Source organism: Gobius niger (genome assembly GCF_951799975.1).
Source record: "Gobius niger genome assembly, chromosome: 3".
NCBI lineage: Eukaryota > Metazoa > Chordata > Actinopteri > Gobiiformes > Gobiidae > Gobius > Gobius niger.
The window spans coordinates 23,179,000-23,199,641 of record NC_136854.1 but is presented as its reverse complement, the minus strand read 5'-3'; the positions used below and the strand labels follow the sequence as shown (position 1 = coordinate 23,199,641).

The window sequence follows — 20,642 nt, the reverse complement described above, 5'->3', positions numbered from 1 at the left end:
CACACGTTTTGTTCGAAAATACACAGAAGCAGATACATTTGTCAGATAATATTTGCAAGTGTTTTATTTTCAAATTGACCAATTAGGGAGAATAGTTATAATAATAGCAAACATTTTTGCTTCAAAAGATTATTACATTTGACTTTGGGTTAGATAAGGAGCACAGTTCAAGAGCAGAGGGATACAGACATACAAGTTAGCATAGCACCGTTTTACACTGAATACTGGTGATCTTAGCTTTAAGTATGTGTACAGTATTCTACAAATCTATGAACCAAATTGTGTAGTGGAGAGGTTATCAGTGGAGCTGTGAGGAGGGAGGAGTCACGTCATTTCAAATATTCTACACCATTTCCTTTCTTAATAGAGATCGAAAATTTGAAGGATTAAACATTCACCTTTAACATATTGTGTTTGGAACTCATAACATGAATGTTAGTGATTTTTTTTCCTGACCATTTCCTTAATCAAAAGCCTGTCAACGGTTCTCCATTTTCACAAAACAACATCCATTAGTCTATTACACCGTTACATTCTTTGGGCTGGGAATCAGTGACACACCTCAACAGTGATGCCTTACATACAACTACTTAGAGAATCTACACTTGCTATGTGTTAGGTGGAAGACCTGGTTCAAATAGTCCATTAAGCAATAACAATAAAGTTTCCTTATTCTCTCTCAAACAGAGAGATACTATTTGAGGCTGGTCTGTTGTGTAGTTACTGTGAATGAGAGTAATCAGTCAGTATAAAACCACATGACTGGTTACACCCATCCTTTACCAGTCACAAATTTCACCATTTCCTTATGAAAATAGACTGGGTTACAGTGACAGCAAACATGCATACAAATGCATTCACTCACACAGCATATTCAAGTCGAGCTATCCCACATGGGCCAGCAGAAAACTGGGCCCAACCAACGAGGAAGTTTCTTGAACATTTTTTTTTCTGTATACTGCAACGCAAGAACTGATTGGCTATCGCCAGGGGAAAATGAAACTGACCCCTGGGTGATACAAGAAGTAGGGTACAGAGGAGACACTATTTCCACACTACACACACACCCACTCAATCGCTACGACATTTGGGAGACAAAACACATTCTAAATGCTCCTTGTCAACCACGATGCATCCTTCAATCCAAGGCTTTTCTATTTGATATGGCTTTAACGGTAGTACAGGGGCTGAGCACAGTGGGCCTGAGCTCAGCCATGGGTTTAACTGCTGTTGGGAACTGAGTGATAGTCATCGGAACTGCATGAGTTTTAGTGAGGCTGAGGAAGACTGAAGGAAAAAACAATGAAGAGGAAGACCAAAAGAGTTTGATTAGAGTAGATCAACAAGTGAACTGACATGTTTTCTGAGGGGCAAACTATGCCAGTGACCCAGTTGAAATTATAGAAGAAATGTAAATCTTTCAATTGAGGTTTTGGTAAGTTAACAAAATAACAGACAAGCAGAAAATGGGTCTAGGCTGCTAAATAATGTAAGACATGTCCTGTGGTCTTTCCTGTGGCATCACTGTCTATTCCTTCATGGGGTCTGGAACCAGACTGAGGCAGAAGCTAAACTTTCCACATTCCTGAGAGTACAAGTACCATCCAGCAACTTCATATTCTTACTAAGTCAAATATTGTAAGACACAAGGGGCAACAGACAAACTCACTCATGCACACAAAGATTGTTTTCTTAAAACACACACAAACACACACACACACCCACACACACACACACACGCACACAATCTCAAAGAATCAGACCACAGATACAAACAGCTAGTTCTGGACAGTGATTTTACCGAACACAACCACATCAAGTGCTAAAGTTTCAGGAGGTTGAGGATATATTGTTTGTCATGTATAGGGCTCTCTGACGGTTACAAAATAATTCTTACTATATACACACACACACATTTAGTTTATAAGGTGTATAATCTTATTGGAAAATATATGATTTTGAATACTCAGTTTAAAATAAAAAGGGACTACGTTATTGGCACTTGGAATCACTAAACCCGTGAGAAGTACAGTGACCTTTAGCGATGTACCCAGTTAAACTGTAATTTAGTTTTTTGCCAAACATACTTTATACTTAAAAAAAAAAAAAAAAGAGCTATTTATGTCTCAGAGACAGGATTAAAAACACAATTCCACAAAATCCCAAGCCCAAGGTTTCAAGCCACCAGACAGAACTTTAAAGCCTTTTTAGACTCTTTGAGAGACAGAAGGGGAGAGGAGTCTGGGAGAGCTTATATTTGCTCCATCTTTAACCAAAAAACACTTGAACAAAGTAAAAATTCAATTTCTCAAAAGCGACTATTAAAAGCTTACACGGTTATTCTTTCCATGCAATCATATAAAATACTACATTTCTGTTTCCTGTTAGCCTATACGGAATATTTACAGGGTTTTATTATACAGCAAGTCTGTACAGGGTCCGTTCATTTTTGATACGCATTCACTAAAGCCAATCATTACCATGTTCTCAGGATTCCCAACAGCCTTCCATAGAGGCTGCATCTCCCCTACAACTCTGCCACTGCCGAGGAAAACAGGGATTTTAATCCAATCTGTCCTGTTGCCATGGTGATAAGTCTTGGAGATTTCTCTTCGAACTCGACAGCTTTCCTCTTTCCTATGACTCTTTCCTTTCTTACGGAGGAAGAAAGGGCAGCAGAAGGGGGATGTACTGGGAAGGTTGCAGGTTAGAAGTGTTCGAGCATAGTTTACTGAGGCTGGCTGCTCACACTGTCGGCCCTGTGTGTGGACTGGGCTTTCTGCTGTTTCTGAGGTTGTGGCTTGAGTTGCTGCTGGTGTCTCTGGTGGTGAGACTGCTGCTGTTGCGGTTGCTGCGTTTGTTGTTGATGTGTGGTCTGCGTGAAAGTGCCCTGCTGTTGGAGTGGGAAAGCTGCCTGCAGAATGAGCTGGGTAGACTGATTACTGTGGAGGAGACGAGTGCCCTGGGAAAACAAGAAATATACAATTATTTGGACTAATTTAAACAATCAGTTAAACTCATTTTGAGTTGCAGGTCAAAATGCAGCCATCACAACAAGCCGCAGCCTACATATCTCTTATATTAAACCAGACTGCTGAGGGTGAATGAGGGGAAAGAGCAGGGAGAGACATTCAGCAAATTGTTGGAGCCAGGACTCAAACCGACAACGCACAGGAAACAGATATTGTCCTGCTGTAAGTGCAGCAGCTCTAACCACTAGGGCTAGACATGAAAATATTTTTCATTAAATGATTTAAGAATAATTACTGAGCATGGAAAATCAATGTTCCCTCTAATTTTCCATGTGTCTGAGCAAACACAAACTCCCTGAGCAGTCCCTTGGACCACTGTGGCCACACCTGTATGACGCTGAGGGAGCGCAGGTGGTCCTTCCTTGACTGACCTTTTTTAAAATTCAAAGAGGGTTTCCTGTATTCTGGTTTCATTTTAAAAGAAGATTTCTTTATTTATTTATGAATTTATAAACTCATTGGTTTAAAGGCAGCTTTATCATCTGGGCCCCCAGTACAATTGCCTGGTTAGTCCAACTCATAGTATATTAATACTGTTATCAGTAATAATAGATGTATCATAATTAAATCAATTATAAACCTAACTGTTTGATTAAAATAACAATCAATATAGGACTAATCCAATCTATTTTTCATTCACAGGCTGTAGCTGAATCAGGCTGTACAGTTTTGGGACAGAAACCTAACTGAAAAATGAGAGCTGCAAATTGAGTTAAAGCCCCAAACCCCTCACAGCTGATGTCTGAGTAGTGGACCACTGGTGCTGTAGAGCGAGCGCCTGTGTGTGCTGCTTTGTGGAGAAGTGGACTCGTTTAAGACAAAGTTTTTAATGAAGACCAAACATAGCGCTCACTGGTTTTGTTAGTTTCATGCTGTGAGTAAACTGAGGTTTTCTCATCGTTCTGTTTTGTTATGGATCTTTGATGAGACATCCATGGTTTGTTTCATTGTGTCTCACCTGTATTCACCTCTTTGCTCTAAGACCATCAGTGAACACAAGCTCACTGCAGCTTTGTCACGTAATGAAAGCATTACGTGACAAAGCTGCAGTGAGCTTGCTACAAACTCTGCTGTGAGACCAAACTTATGCTAAACTCTGGTGCCTTTGGTCTCCTGCTCCGTTATGCACTTTTTTCTTCTTCTTTCTCACAATTAAAAATCAAAAATAATCACATTTGAATATAAGTTGAAAATTGACGCAAATGGCATCCCTGACTAAGGCGATCTAATCCAGTGTTAATTTTGACATATTTTAATTTAGTTTTAGTCTTTTGACAAAAATGTTATTTCATTTTAGTGGTGATTTGATCAAAACGATCTCTTCAATTTTAGTCGAGTTTTAGTCGACCAAAATTGCATATCAATTTAGTCGACTAAATTGAAGATAAATTAAGTCGACTTTACATTTATAATATTTATTATTATCATATTTAATCAAGGTCCTCTGCTTCATGTTTCTTCTCCCACATGAACAAAGCTCAGGGCTGTTCCTTTGGCAGAGAATTGAAATGATCTGAGGCTCTTTCAGACTGTCGGTGAAGTTTGGATGATTTTAGTCTCTTCTTTTCATTTTCATTTAGTCTTATTTTAGTCGATGAAAATATCTGGACATTTCAGTCATAGTTTTAGTCTCACAAACAATTTTTTATGCAGCTTTAGTCCAATTTCCGTCGTCAAATATATTACTTTGACTAAAATTAGGACTAAATATTTTAGTCGACAAAATCAGATTAAATGCTGCCCTCTGGTGATACCTGGAGAAACTGCTGTTGTTGCTGCTGCCCTTGCTGACCGCTCTGTGTCACTACTGCAGTTTGGTTTTGGCCGTCCGTTTGACCTTGGGCTGGTTGGGCAGGTTGCAGGGTAAGTGTCTGAGTTTGTCCAGCCTGCTGAAGTAAAAAAATAATAATAACAATATTTTTGTTGTACGACAACTCTTAAGTACGACTCTCCTGATTTTTACCTGTTGTCCGCCAAAAGGGTTGTATGCAGTGACCACCTGTCCCATAAACATGGAAGTAGGCACCATAACTGCTCCGCAAGCCATGGGAGCTGTCACAAGCTTAGTCACAAGCTGCTGCCCTGCTGGAAACCTACAGGAAAAAGATAGAATTATAACATGTTCAGTATATGGTTAAAAAAGAGATTTTTTTATTTTATAATTTCCTCACCGAATTTGTCTGTCTTGTGTAAAAGTGGCAACAGTGGTGCCTTGCTGAGTGTTATTCTGCGGCAGACTGGTGCTGATCTGAAGAACGTTGGGCTGGCCCGGCTGAGAAATCATCATGGTGTTATACAGAGGAGCTGACACAGACCCCTGTGTCTGTGACTGCGCTTGAGGAGGCTGTTGCTGCTGGCGTTGTGGCTACAAGAAAATGAGAAACATTTAAAGTAGCTATAAAACCTTCACAAAGTGCATACTTAAGTGTGTTTAATACTGTTGATTAAACACAATTTGTCTGCATTTTGAGCAGAAAGAAAAAATTCTGTTTTTTACATCTTAATGATCTTATCAATGATGTTGTGAAAGGTCATGCAGCATGTTACGCATATCACCTGCACCAAAGTGTTGTTTTGAGGCTGGAGGTTCTGCTGAGTGGTCGTGGCCTGTGGTTGGATGGTCAGCGGTTGTGTTCCTGAATGGACGGGGTTAAGTGCTGTTTGTTGGACCTGAGCGGTCTGAGCTGTTGTTTGCTGGACCGAGCCGACCTGAGGCAGTTGAACATTCACTGCTCCACTCTGCTGCTGTAGCAACATCTTAGGAGAAAAATATGTGGTTCACAATTAATGGATAGATGACAGATAGATACTTTATTCTTCTCTGATAGGGGATATTCAGGTGTTCAGCCGTGTACCGAGTGTGCTAAGCACTCTCAAAACAATACAGATAACAGCAAGTAAATATTTTCATATACACAAAATATATTTACATATACACAAAACACAATTAAATTTTAGGATTGAATGATTCTGCCAATTTATTATCAAAGTAATAAGTCCTATTACTATTGTATAACTATGTTTTGATTAGCTGCGATTGCCTATAAATACCCCCAAAAAGTCTGTCCTTACCAAACGATTTAAACCGGAGCCTTCCCGGACAGATATTATTGAGCTAATGTTATTAGCATTGTGATATCAATCTAGCTTTTGCCAGGTTGGAAAATATAAAGAGTAATTATCAAATCAATGGCTTTAAAATGTGTGGCCTATCTGTGTCAAATATATGCAGTTACCTGTATACCCTGTCCCTGTACTCTCTGGAGCTGCTCCTGGATGTGCCTCAGCTCCTCCTGCTGCCGTTGTATGTTGGCCTGGATCATCCTGGTTCTTTGCTCCAGTTGATCCTTTAAGTGCTGCATAGCATTCACCTGTGCTGAGAACTCCATCACAGGCTGCAGACCAGAGGAAAAAAACAACTAATGTTTTTTGGGAAAAAGAAAATGGAAAAAAAATATACACTTGAAATGCTGTCATTTCTCACTTGTACGCTAGTCTGTAGTTGCTGTGATTGCTGCTGTTGTTGTTGCTGTTGTTGTTGCTGTTGTTGTTGCTGTTGCTGTTGCTGTTGTTGTTGTTGTTGTTGTTGTTGTTGTTGTTGTTGTTGTTGTTGTTGCTGCTGCTGCTGCTGCTGCTGCTGCTGCTGCGCCATCATACTTGGAGTAACACTCTGGCTGGTTGTCTGGGAGCTCATTGACTGAATATAGTTTATAAAAGTTAAAAATGAAAGACCACTGGGAATGTTTATTTTAGGAAATGTGCCATACTTGACTGCTAATTGAAGATCGTCGTTGTGATGTCATCTCCATTGTTGATGCCAGTGATTGCCGAGGAGGTGTGGCTGTGTCCATGCGTGGCTTGGAAGCGGTTGCTGTAGAAACAAAATGTAGGTCTTTTTAAGTGGTACATCGCATGCTGTAAAACTTATTTGAGCTTGCATGTGTAATTTAGGTACTTACAAGTGCAAGTGTTGTCAGAAACATGGGAGGAGGACTTGTGAGAACTACGTGAGGAAGTGGAGGCTGTTCGGCTGCGATCAAATCTCTCCAAAGCTTCTTTAAGGCTGGATGTGTTTAGCTCCGACTCCGAGTCTTGACTCTGAAAGAATAAGTGTTTTAAGCTGATTTGTTGTAAATGAATAGGGCCCAGTGTTTTATTCTATTGTCAAACTTCAATTACAATACCTGCCCTGTCTGAATCTGTTCTAAAGGATTTATCATTTAATTCATGCTGGGTTAGGGGGCCCCAGCATTAAATAATGATAAAACCAGCAAATATAGCTAGAGAGGTACAGCCAGTAACTAAACAAGTGAACACAACAAAACCCTCATAAAAAGTGTTTCTTGTATTACCTTGTCCACAGCCGCCTCAGGATTTGACTCTTCAATGCCAAGCTCCCTTCGCTGCTCTGCTCTCACCTCTGCATAGCTTCATAAAAAAAGTGACCAACCAAATGAAATACTTATTAGTAATACTTGTGTTATTAACATGATGATTTGATATTAGTGTCCTATGTAATTGTCATTTCTAAATGGTAATAGTGATTGTTACCTGACGACTGTATGTGTGCAAACTATAAACTCCGGCCTCGAGTTCCACTGGTGGTAGGTGATGTAGTAATGGGTTTGCAACCAGATCCATTGTTGCCCTTTAGTCAAGAAACGGTAGTAGCAGGACTTCCCTTTACCATACTGCATCACTGAGTGAAGAGGTTACACATGAAATTAGCATACACCGTTGACACTCAGATCTCAATCGTGGAAGGAAATAGAAGAAGTCTCACAGTGTTCATGACACTTGGCTAGTGTCTCCAGGTCATCCACATGATAATAGTCATACCCTGATGTTCCCAGAACCTCAAATGGAAGATACCCTATGATTGGTGGAGCTCTATAAAAAGAAACACTACATTTAGTAAAAATATGTATCAAATCTCACTTAAATCATTCTTCACAAATGTTGTGGTTTGCCCCACCACCGGCAGTGATCCTCCATGTTTATGCCCCTCTCTTGTCTTCAGTGCTGGGTGGTTACGTATTAGTTGGTAGCGCATTAGAGTACTCAGACTACTTTTTTTTAAAGTAACAAGTAACTTAACATGGTTTACATGCCCAAATAATAAAGTATGAGTTACTTTTTCAACCTAGTATCGTGTTAGTTTGGGTAACAAAAATTAATAATTATGTTTTTTTATGCATATCACAAATTCACTGGACAAATGTATTGTTTTGAATGAATTAGCAGAAGTGCTAATTTTCGGCACCTCGATATACAACATTAAAGAATAACATATTACTGAGAGCATTCAGTCTTTAGCGTTACAATGGCAATGAGGTGATTCCCAAGAATCATTCCTAACTTAACCTTGCTGAGAAGGTTGGCCATTTTAATTAGCTACTTTCCTGGAGTACCCTTCAAATCAGAGGACAAGCACATTTCATGAAGAGTATACCTGTGGTCTAAGAAGAGGAACTTCCACTCTAGACTGTGCCTGGATGTGAACTCCTCATTTGGCTCCTCTACCGTACACATTTCCTGTTGACAAAACAAAGGTGAGTATAAAATTGAAAGTAATTGCCAGCAATGATGAGTTTTCTGCATACCTTTATAAATTGGGGTTTGGCCAGCCGAACCGTGGCTACAAAGCAAACTTGGTCATCAAAGGCAGGCTGTAGGGACCGTTGCAAGACTCCCGCAAGACCATTTCTTGTAATATTAGGAACTATACCAGTGAACACAAAACAAAAAACTAAATTATGAAAAGACATCATGAAAACAATCAACTTGTATGGTATAAAGGGGCTCATTATTAAAGTAAATGACATACCATTATTAAGTGATTTAAAGTTGCCGATAAACTTCACATATTCATACACAGGAGGTTCTTTAGGGTCAATGGCCCCTCGCAGCATATGACAGCAAAACTCCATGTGGTTCTTACCTGAAAGAAGAAAACGAAGAAACATGACTTTTTAATTTATATCCCATGGGTCTAAAAAGGTATTCTTTACAACACGTACATATAATAAACTGGTTGTACATGTACGTATAAAAAATTTACAATGGATTATGGATTTGTAGATGAAAAATGAAGCATATGTTTGAATGTGTTACTCACTTTTCAGATAATCTGAACTTAAACTGTCCGAGTCGGTGGGGTGTGTGGAAAGAGCCTTGTATATCTCGGAGTGTTCCCCAACTGGAAGAAAATTCAACAAATTCTGGTCCACTAGGTCTGCCTAAAAGTCACAAGAAGAAAAAAATCAGCGCACGCTGAACAATGTGTGACTCTCCTCTTAGAGTCAGTCTGTGCATAAATACAATCCGTCATGTGGAATCGCTGAACTTACAGGCAAATGTTCAAGTAGTGACGTGACACTTTCAGAAACATACAGGATGTTTCCATCAGTCATTATTGCTATAAAAAAACCATCCAGAGCCTAAAAATACAAAACAATAACATCTGTGTAAAGGAAGCTTTAGGATAATTAATTCAGAATGCATTTAATGTTTTGCTGCCTCACCTCCAGCATGAGCTGAGTGAACTCCTCATTGCTAAGAAAAGGAGGTTTCCAGTCTTGTCTGATTTCACTAGACTCAGACTGGGCTGCAATTTCTGTATGGCACAGATACATTTGCACATGATGAGGACATACAAACACAAATATTATAAAAAACAAATCTATAATACAGTATGTATAAAGAAGAATTAAGAAGATTGCAACAGCAGAAAATATGAAGGCAGTAAAAGGTGCTGCTATTATTGCAGCAAACTAAACAATACAATATTCACAAATTTTAAAACTACAACTATGCATGCAGTTTTTAAGTAAAGACAAGGGTTAAGATATAGTATTTCCCACTCAAGCATACTGGACAAAGAGGCAGTTACCATTGTCCTTAATGCTGTGAATGATAAACCTAAGAGGGGTGTGTTCAACACCAACAACAGGAAGTAAACAAAGAATCTAACCTTTGTGTTTACAGAGGAAGTCAATGCTTTTCTGCAGGATTGTAGACTTGTCCATCTTTCTGGTGTTGCCAGGCAACATGGTGCCAAGTTCTTTGATGAGGACATTGAACTGGTCTCTTCTTTTTTTCTCAGACTTGTTACGGGACACGCTAAAGTAAGAAAAAAAAGTAAGATTTTTTTTTCATTTAAATCAAAATAGATCTCCATAATTTTCAATCCAATTCACCGTTTCGCTTTGTCTTTTTCATCTTCTTCCATCAACCCATCAAAGAGGCTACAATCATCCCTATGGGAACACAGAAAAAAGACATTACAGATCATTTCCCCAGGTTCCTGAATTTTCCATATGTGTACACATATTGGCAGTGAGGATACAGATAACTTCTGTTATTAATAACTAATGACGGATGTTGACTATTGAGAGGGATTCCTACATGCCAGCAGCAGGTTTATTTTTGGTTCCACACACAAAACATAAGTGAGACACACAGGGCAGGAATGTGATGTGCTTGCCACCAGAAGCATTACTTGTTTAACAGTGTGTGTATTTGGCGGTGTCTAGATGCAAACGTAATAAAGCTTTCGCTCACTGGATCATCATTAGAATGAAGACATTTGTACAAGATGTATTTACTCAGTAAAGTTATGCAGTGCTCTGCTCTTTATACAAGGGAATGTAAGCACATATGAATGAGTGAAGACAGATTGGTTTTGTGTTTACCCTATGCTTGATGTCATGTTGTCTGCTGATCAGGGCTGTGGCTGTAGTGACTTCTTCAAGCGTGAGGTAGACATTTGGAAGACCACCTATGGAGAGAAGAAGAAACGTTTAGAGAGAAGAAGAAACCTTTTTTCCTTATATTTTTACTGTAAATATAGCTTCACTAAAAGATGTGCCTAATGATGTCACATGTGTGTATACACACAGGTAAGTATAAAAGAAATGATCATCCAAATGGAGCTCAGAAATATCCAAAATATAGTTGCATTATATTTGGTTGACAATGTAAGAATTTCAGATAATATTTGTTTTACGAATATTGCAAAGTACACAGACATAGTTTACAACCTATCACAAAAATAAATAAATGAAACAACTCACCCCACAACAACACACGCTCAGATGTCCTGTTCACTTAAGGGTTTTGAGGTCAAGGGTGACACTGGGGTCAAAACTGGCAGATCACCGAGAACAAGACCACATGTCAGCCATGGTGGTCAAATCTGCAGGAAAAACAAAGTACATAACAGGGTTCAAATGAAGTCATTACTACGCTTGAGGGCCGCTTTGTACAATTCACTGTAAAACAACAGTCATATTAGAACCCCATTAAAAACAATTGTAAAATAAATAAAGATAATTGCCAATAAGAAACAACTTATATCCAAAATTCCCAAATCACTAAAACCACACTTTTGGAGATCTTGAAGGGGACATGTATTCTTGTAGTAAAGTGAACATATGACCAGAATGGACACTGTAGGGTACACTGTCGGAGATTCAGACTCTGCTCATTTCTATGCCATTGTGAGATTGAAAAAAAAAAAAAAAAAAGTGTCATATTTTTGTAAGTACTGTCTATTTACATTGCAGTCTATTAAAAAATAAATAAATAAATAAATTAAGGGTCAATGTTGACACCCATCTCCAGATCTTTATCCAGTTCATGGTCGGGACCCTCTACCTCGCTAGAGAATTTAGCCTACTGTGCATGTTTTGGGCTAATGGGGAAGCTGGAGAAAACTCACCCAGACATGGGGAGAACAAGTAAACTCGACACAGAAAGGCCCACATGGCCCAGAAATTGAACCCAAGACCTTCTTGCTGTGAGGCAACAGCACTAACCACAAATCAGGGGCAGAAGGTTCTGAGGGTCAGTAAAATTGGTCTAAGGGAATTATTAGGCCCCAACAATAGTTTGGACACCCGGACCTCACGTAAGTGACTGTAGCTAAACCTTTGAACTGGGATACACATAATTTGAACTTACAGTGGGGCGTACAGGCGTTTGGAGGCTGTTGTTGCGCTGACCTTTTCAGGCACTGACAGATCTTCACGTGTAGGCCACACCTCACCTATAGCACAAAAGGCAAGACTACTCATTCATAGCTAAGCCCCAGTTCATGATTTACTACGAATGCAACTGTAAAACCTGCAGGCCATGTTGTTATTTTTAATACTGGAAACACTTTATTTTACACTACCCTTGATACATTGTACTTGCCAAATTTAGTACAATGTAATGTGAAGTGTAACAGTCTGCAATAACTTGTACCTCTGTGCTAGATACACAATGGAATAATGTGCCTTAGTACTTTGGTGGCACATAATGTAATAAGACACAAGACCATAACTCTATCTCTAACCTTAAGCCCTAACCCTAAGGGTCTTATGCCTCATTTCATTATGTACCTCCAAAGTAGTAATCCATTGTGTATGTACTACATAGATAACATAAGTTATTACAGATTGCTATAAAGCAGATTACAATGTACTAAATTTAGTTTGGTATAATGGATGAAGGTATATTAGAAGAACATCGTACTAAAGCTGATGAGCAATTTGATTAACACAGGCAAACTATGACCAGAAGTGTTGATTGAGGGAACACATAAACCGCATGAAGAGGAAGAAGAGATGTCCTTCTGAAGTGGGTCTGTAGAAAAGCTACATTTGATTATAAATCAGTCATTGATTGGCATTTAGTGTAAGCCCACAGAGGGGACTAATTCCTCAACAGAACAGCCCACATTAAAGGGCAGCACATACACAAACAAAGTCAAACTGAAGACCTTTACGTCCACTTTTATTAAAGTGCACCCGATTCTAAAAGTGCCTTTTTATGCCACAGGTGTTCGTTATACAACCAAAAGCGAGCAACCCATAGCAAGCTAGCAGGTTTACTCAGCTTGCTATCGAAAACGTCGCGTATATAAACATAATTAAAGGCTTTTATGTCCTCGTTCTGGTCACGTTAAACTTCGACATACTGTCGGACACAATTGCACTGGGTAAATCATAGGTGTCCGAAATGTACAAGAAGAATATTTGTCTCAAGAATAGCAAGCTGGCGCCGAGCCTCAAGCTGTCACGCAACAACTGACATTGGACACAAAATATTCTCGAAAATATCAGAGCACCGCAAGAAAACTGTACCTAAACGTGAATGCAGAGGCCGATCCTTGCAAAATCCGAGCAAACGAGACCCCGGGGTCGCTGAGAAATACCAAAAATCAGCAATGGTGGAAACATTTTCGCGGCAGATGTATGTACACACATAGACCTGCGCGCACTCACGCACACAAGCACGGCGCTAATGCACACGCTCGCCCACTCACACACACGGATACACACTGGCTGCTCTGAATGTGGGTCACTGGGCCTTGCTCTCCCTCAAGCGTGCGGAAACAGTCCCAAAGCCTCCTCTGCAGTCCGACCGCTTCCGCACGCTCAAAACACCGTATACGCACCACACGGACTCCGCTATTACGCAAAAAAAGAGTCCCGCCGCGCGGACATTCACAAGAAAGAGCCTTACCTTCATGAATACGCGACCACTGCCTCCGTGTTTTGCTCACTTAAACGTTGCATCGAGGTGGTGGGGGCCAAGAGGACTCCGGGATGGGAGAAAAACAGGAGGCCTACTTCATATTACGACGTACAGTCATGCGCAATGGAGACAGTAGGGCGCACTATTTTGCAAGAAGCAGTAACATGGGAATGGGAAAGAACACGGTGTCAATAGAAAAGAACAAAATGTCTATTAAATCCAACAAGAAAATACACTTTTGGGAATTCGAACACGGATGAAAAGGCTGTATGTGGTATTTAGTTGGCCATAAAAGCAGATCACAATAGATGAAAGCCACATAAACTTGCAACTCGACTGTCGATACATCAAATGTTGCCTTTCATTCCTTTCATCTTATTAATGGCACATAGGAAAATGATCCAGCAATTCGGATGACCATGGCCGGGCGCAGTCATGACAGGGGTTTCCCGGGTATCGGGAACCAATCGCGAGGTCAAAAGTCCATGACGTTAGACCTAAAAAAAAAAAAATCAAACATATTGAGGTTCCCTGGCACTGTTACAATGTATTACAAATCATCTGTCTCTTATTATCCTCACAAAAACGTTATATTTTGCAACATAATAACTATGCCAAGTCAGTCATTACACTGACTCAATTAGTAGAAAACTCTCAAAAGTTCTGTAATAATGAAGCAGTTTACATGACTACCTTATTTGACAACCACACCATATGGAAAATGTAAATAAAAGAAAAACAAACAATAAAACTGTTAATAGCATTATGGATTTTATCAAACATCCCCTTTAAGTCTAACCTACGGATGTATTATGAAGAAAAATGAAATAATAGTTTCACGATCGAACCATTTTAAACGTAAAGGGAGAAATTAATCAGCTAAAGGCATGTGATTTCTTGTGATCAGCATCTAAACAGAAAATGAACAGTAATAATAATAAAACCTTGTTTACTACATTTCTGGCCCTCTGCACCAGCCAATACCAACCATTTTGATTTAAAAAGTCCTTTCAATAATATATATATTTTATGTAAACTGTTATTAATTTTTAAGAAGCTATATAGTGTGCTTTACTTTTCCTTCCTTCTAAATTAAAATCTCTAAGCTGTCCAAGGCAAATGTTTCCATGCCAATAACAGACAGACTAAAGTTTCTGATAAGTACACATCTCATATGTTATTCATGAGATTCAACACTTGTATATTTGCTTTCCTCCATAGACTTCCTGCCCATCCGCTCATCTTTCCATCTCAGAGGTAAGGAGCCTTTCAAAGCGAGCACCCACAAAAACAACAATAAAGCACTTAACTGTGCAAAGGTTTATCATTGTTTTCAAAAAAAGTGACAAATCAAATGAAGCCACAGCATTTCCTGTCAACAAATCAAATCATGTGTCTTATTGTCTGGAGAAATGTGCATGGTTCATATTTTCAGCATTACATTTAAACATTTTGGGATAAAATAAGAATTCTAATTATATTTGTACTGTTCACTTTATGTACTTTTCTAACTTGTAACTGTACAAGTATAGAGATGTGCTGTATATGCACGTATAGGCTCGCAGAGATTGAATTATTACATGGTAATGGAAACCATTCAAAGTGCTGTGGGACATCCTTTTCCCACACAAACCGTTTAATCACAGATGAACACTGGGCACCGTGCCATAATATATACCAACCTATGTGAGTGGAGACAGCAAGACCAGCATGGAAAATGAAAAACATAGTGTCCTTAGTGAGGAGAGGTAAGAAATGTATAAACACATAGAACTATCTGTAGATGTAAAAAAGGCACAAAAAAATCTTTGTTTACAGGAAACTGTGGTCAATATGGGAATCACGTTGCTTGTGCTCTTAATGGATGCTAATTGATGTGATAAAAGGATGAACCAAACATACCGGTCTATAATTGCTTCTTGCCAAGTCCCTCTTGGATGGTGCTTAAATGAAAGAGTGAGACTCGTCAGCTCTGAGTGTGAGTGCGAGTGTGTGTGCGAAAACATACTGACAAATCAGACAGCAGCGCATCTCCTCACTCTACACTGCTGTCTCTATTTATTGTGTGTTCCCTTACCTTTCCTACAGTGCCTCTAGTTTTGCTTACATTCCCACCAGTATGTCGTCTCTTCTCCGAGAGGAAATGCAGCGAGTTTTGTTCAGACCTGCAAAACAAAGACTGATGGAGTTTATTGAAATTGAGGAGCCAGCGCCAGGAAGGCATTTTCTCTGCGTGTCAGGTAAAATCGCCACTTTCATTATGGTATGACTTCTGAAACAACAACATTAAATAAAACAGTTTGGACTGCTTTTTATCACATAAAGTTAATCTAATCAAATGATGCAAAGGATGTTTGTTTTTTATTACAGTTGCAAAAAGGCAGGTACAGTTATCTATCGTGCGATGTCAGATATCACAGACCACTTTAAAATCTGGATCCAAAAAGTCCCAAACAAAACGCTCCAGCATACAGGACTCCTACAAAACGACAGAGATCTGGTTTCTGGAAGACTTGAGTCTAGTCGATGGACGGGATCCTGATGTGGTAAGACTCACATTACTCTCAGTAGCTTTTAGGAATGCATTACCATCGAATCCCCCTCAATCCAAATCTGCATTGAAAAAACAAAAAATGGAAAAACAAGTGTATTTTCAATGTGAATTATAGACTGTCAACGCTGTTGTTTTTACACCTTTCACATGTAACGAGAGTAGCTACAACACAAAGTAATTGCTGTGTTTCAGAAAACTACAGAGCAAGGCTTTTGTGTTTAATTGAGATGGGAGAAAGCAAAATGGGATAAAAATGTCTGACTTTGCGGTGTGGTTAGGTAGGCTATATGATGGACTTCACAATAAATGAGGTACAATTAATTGTTGAGTTTGAAGTCGGTCCCTCTTTCAAATGAGACACTGAGTCTCAAGGAATAAATAAATACATTTGTGGAGATTTTGGCATATTTCTTTGAATATACCAAACGGGGACCCCATTTTAGAATCTGAAAATAACAAATAGCTGTTGGACTTAAAAGGAGGTTTGTTAAACAGATCCAATAATGAGTCTTTTTGGTTTGTTTTCATTTAGGATGATCCTTGTTTTCTACTGCACTTTGGCAAGGTGCGAACAGTGACGGCGATCAGCTGCTCAGCTAAATATGCGTTCGTCCGGGCGCTGGTTGCCCTCAGCGATCAGTACTGTCAGAGGCCACTGAACCTTCGGAACTTTGACTGGGTTTACATCAAACCCACATCCTTTTACTCTAACAGAGGGGACTGTGTGGTGCTTTCACAGATATGCTTCTATGCATTTAATTTGGTCTGCCTATCTATGTGCCCCGTGCCTCTGGATGCATAAGAGGTGCATTCACTCAAAGAGAGCTATGTTTATGGTGTAATGTACATGTGAACTGGGATTTATCTTTATGAGCCAACTATAGTCTATTGTGGTGTTCCATAACTTTTAGTATTGGGCTAATCCCTCAAGAAAAAGGTATATTTTGTAGTTAATTATCTCTTTATAAATGGCTAATTTGACCATTTGAAGCATTGTATGTCTATTGTAACTAGCATATTCATATTCCGTAAAAGGTTAGGGAACCAAAAATGTATTGGGATTAAATGTTGACTGTATCTGAAAAGTGATTGTGTCAATGTGTGCATTGTTCATAAAATCCTTCTTATTCTAACACAGTTGGTACATGTGTGGTCTTCTTATAACCCGCTTTCATCCTAAAAATATCAAGGGAACAATTGTCTGTGGTGTTTCCATTTTTTCTATATTTGAAATGATGTTGCTCATGTTTGTCACTCAATTTTGTTATATCAGTTGTTTAGCATTAGCATTACATAGCTTAGTGAAACATGCACACATGTGACATTTGATCAAGATGTTTTTACATACACTTTATAAAAAGACACATTTGCATTTTTTCTCACTGTCTGAAATGAAACCAGATTTAACTTCCTACTTTTTTAGGTCAATTAGAATGAAAAAAAAATATACATATTTCTATTTCTCAAATGCCACAAGAATGAGAGATAGAATTTTCTACACGGTTTTATATTACTTTTTACAAAGCCAAATGTTTACATACATTTCATTAATATTTGGTAGCATTGCCTTTAAACTGTACATTTTGGGTCAGACATTTTCGATATCCTCCTTCTACAAGCTTCTCACGATAGTTGGCAGGAGTTTTAATCCATTCCTACAAACAGAACTGGTGTAACTGAGACACATTTGTAGGCCACCTTGTGTGCACAGGCCTTTTCAGCTCTGCCCATACATTTTCAACTGGATTGAGATCAGGACTTCATGATGACCACTTCAAAACATTGACTTTGTTTTCCTTAAGCCACTTTGTAACCAGTATTGTCCATATGCTTTGGGAATTGTCCATTTGGAAGACCTATCTGCGCCCAAGCTTTAACTTCCTGGCTGATGTCTTGAGATGTTCCACATTGTGTTCTTTCTTTATAATGTCATCTATTTTGGGAAGTGCACCAGTCCCTCCCGCAGCAAAACAACCCCACAGCATGATGCTGCCACCCCCGTATTTCAGTTTGGATGGTGTTCTCAGGCTTGCAAGAATCCCCCTTTTTCCTCCTAATGAGACGATGGTCATTATAGATAAAAAAGCGACAGGCGGCGATTTGGAAGAATTTATGTCAACATTTCTTTAGTTTAAAACAGTTTTGAAATGAAAGGAAAAATTAATACATGAAAAAAGCATTTCCAAACTTTTGGCCTTTATCTTTTTTTTATGTGCAAACTCCAATATGGCTTTTTTGTGTTTCTTTTGGAGTCAGGGCTTCTTCTGCCCGTGTCAGTACAGGACTTGCTTCACTGTGGATAATGACAAAGTCTTACCAGGTTCAGCATCTTCACCAGGTCTTTTGCATTTGTTCTTGGGTTGATATTCACATTTCAGACACAGCACGTTCATCTCTGGGACACAGAACCCGCCTTGTTCTTTTAGTAAGACAGAGGGTTTGTTTACCTGCTTTAAGCAGGTAAACAAACCCGTTTACCTGCTTCATGTGATCTTTCTGATCACATGATGACTAGACATTTTCATCATTGTTTGAACCAGTGAACCTGGCACCTTTTTGAAATTGCACCTAAGGATGAACCAGACTTGTGTTTCCAAGGACATGACATCGTCATCTGGGCTTTCCAAAATAGTTTAAAGGCATAGTAATTTTAGTGTATGTAAACTTCTGACTTTGTAAAAAGTGACAAAAACATTTCAAAAATATCTATCTCTTATTCTTCTGGCATTTAACAAATAGAAATATTGTTTTAAATTCTAATTGACCCCAAAAAGTAAAAGTTAATTCTGATTTCACGTCAGACAGTAAGAAAAATACTGTCTTTTAAAAGTCGTTTTAAAGTGTATGAAAACATCTAGTTCCCACAGCATATCCTATTATAATTGGTATCTTTATCCTGTTTTGTTTTGATTTAACATATTAGCTGGTGTGTATGTAATTTTATGGAGAAAAAAAGCTCATAAACCTTCAGAATGATTTTTGAAAGAAGAAAACATTTTGAATCAAACCTGCCCATCTTCATGCAATCAATAATTGTCAAAGGGACTTATAAATGTGGCACCTGTGGTTTCAAGGGGATAAGTGTGGCTTTTTATTTCGATCAATCAACAGGGGGGAACTTTGGCCAAAATTAAGCCTTACTAGTAAGGCCTTATACAAGTTAAACGCTTCCACTTTCCTTTTATGCTTCCAAACCAATCCAACTTTATTTCTATAGCACATTTCATAAACAAGAGTTTCCAAAGTGCTGCACAAGAAAATAAAAGGCAATTAAACCAGAAACAGTAAAGTAATAAAAAACAAACAAACAGACAATAAATCATCAAAAGCTAATAAAAACAGAGTAATATAAATAAATAGATTCTGTAAAATACTTTAATAAAACAACAACAACAACAACAACTACAAAAACAATAAAACATTAAAACAATAAAAATTTAAAATAAAAGACACAAAGGACCACACACCTCACGTGGTGCTAAAAGCCACAGAATAAAAGTGGGCATTAAGACGGGATTTAAAACACTTTGCCCAAAAAAATATTTTTATTTTTCAGGGCCCTTATATATAAACTTGCACCTGTAAACTAAACAAATACCTTGCTTATCTTAAAAACCAAAGTGTCAAATGATCTCTGCTGAGACTGCTGCCCCCGTGACCCGGCCCCGGATAAAGCGGAAGAAAATGGATGGATGGGATTTTCTCAAAATTCATTTTTCCCACACTGTGGCAACAATATTTACTCATATGAATGTTTTTTTTGTGTGTTTTTTTTTTAAATTTATTTATTTATGCACCAGGTGTCAGGTATTTACAGTGAGTACATACATTTATAATAATGAAAATAATAAAAATAATAATTACAGTAATAGTAGTATTGGTGGAGATTACAGTGATAAAATAGTTATGAAACGAACAGACAGACAGAAGAAACACATAACAAAACAAAACAAAACAAAAACAAAAAGAAAAAAAAGAAAAAAAAGGGGAAGAGAGAGAAAAGGAAAATAATAATAATAATAAATAATAATAAATAAATAAAAAAAAAATATATATATATATATATATATGCATACACACATATACATATACATTATATACATACATACATATACAAAATAATGTGTGTGTGCGTGTGTGTGTGTGCGTGTGTGTGTGTGTGTGTGTGTGTGTGCGTGTGTGTGTGTGTAGATGAGAGAGTGATTGAGTGGTTAAGTGATGGACATGTTTTACAGTTTAGGTTTGAGGGTTTGAATATGTTGTATAGAGTGGTGAGTGTGGGCGGGTCATGGCAGCATCAACATCAACACAGTGGTTGATCATAGGATTATTGTTCATCTATTGAGGAGGAGAGATAGTGTTTAGTAATAGATCCTGAATTGAGAAGATAGTATTTGTGAATTTATTGATTCATTATAAAAATTTTGTATGGATGTGTTGTGTGTCCTAGAGCTTGTGATGCATTAAAAAAAAAGGTGTGTGCAGCAGGTGAGAGGTGTGTGGCCTCCTACACTGCTCCACTCCTGTTAGCC

The 20,642-nt window shown here is 38.4% G+C and overlaps 2 protein-coding genes across 3 annotated transcripts; one reads left to right on the top strand and one right to left on the bottom strand.

Annotated features, from left to right (window-relative positions):
• Window positions 1-60: 60 nt before the first annotated feature.
• On the bottom strand, window positions 61-13,681 carry clockb (clock circadian regulator b). Of its 2 annotated transcripts, none has more exons than XM_079554468.1 (24): window positions 13,545-13,681; window positions 11,997-12,081; window positions 11,108-11,229; window positions 10,727-10,812; window positions 10,232-10,291; window positions 10,006-10,154; window positions 9,557-9,648; window positions 9,383-9,472; window positions 9,151-9,271; window positions 8,860-8,973; window positions 8,636-8,754; window positions 8,485-8,567; window positions 7,816-7,922; window positions 7,584-7,731; window positions 7,385-7,460; window positions 6,992-7,130; window positions 6,800-6,903; window positions 6,517-6,729; window positions 6,269-6,427; window positions 5,589-5,789; window positions 5,204-5,397; window positions 4,996-5,125; window positions 4,787-4,921; window positions 61-2,962 (listed from the first exon to the last, which is right to left on the bottom strand). In XM_079554468.1, the coding sequence occupies exons 4-24, from the start codon at window positions 10,741-10,743 to the stop codon at window positions 2,729-2,731; spliced, it is 2,685 nt and encodes an 894-aa protein (XP_079410594.1). In that variant the 5' UTR covers window positions 10,744-10,812; window positions 11,108-11,229; window positions 11,997-12,081; window positions 13,545-13,681; the 3' UTR covers window positions 61-2,728. The 2 variants fall into 2 exon arrangements, with proteins under 2 accessions (XP_079410594.1, XP_079410595.1); XM_079554469.1 differs by having other exon boundaries at window positions 4,787-4,918.
• Window positions 13,682-15,562: 1,881 nt separating this feature from the next.
• Window positions 15,563-17,316, top strand: exoc1l (exocyst complex component 1 like). Its single transcript, XM_079553773.1, has 3 exons — window positions 15,563-15,796; window positions 15,927-16,102; window positions 16,643-17,316. The coding sequence occupies exons 1-3, from the start codon at window positions 15,676-15,678 to the stop codon at window positions 16,910-16,912; spliced, it is 567 nt and encodes a 188-aa protein (XP_079409899.1). The 5' UTR covers window positions 15,563-15,675; the 3' UTR covers window positions 16,913-17,316.
• The last annotated feature ends 3,326 nt before the right edge of the window (window positions 17,317-20,642 follow it).

What these genes read in the sequence shown, in the direction of transcription:
- clockb (XM_079554468.1), bottom strand. An exon ending in CTTTAAATCACTTAATAATG is followed by an intron (nt 8,755 to 8,859) that starts GTATGTCATTTA and finishes TCACTGGTATAG; the next exon opens with TTCCTAATATTACAAGAAAT. An exon ending in AGCCAAGTGTCATGAACACT is followed by an intron (nt 7,732 to 7,815) that starts GTGAGACTTCTT and finishes CTCTTCACTCAG; the next exon opens with TGATGCAGTATGGTAAAGGG.
- exoc1l (XM_079553773.1), top strand. Translation starts at nt 15,676, where the DNA reads ATGTCGTCTCTTCTCCGAGAGGAAATGCAGCGAGTTTTGTTCAGACCT. An exon ending in GCATTTTCTCTGCGTGTCAG is followed by an intron (nt 15,797 to 15,926) that starts GTAAAATCGCCA and finishes TTTTTATTACAG; the next exon opens with TTGCAAAAAGGCAGGTACAG. An exon ending in ATGGACGGGATCCTGATGTG is followed by an intron (nt 16,103 to 16,642) that starts GTAAGACTCACA and finishes GTTTTCATTTAG; the next exon opens with GATGATCCTTGTTTTCTACT.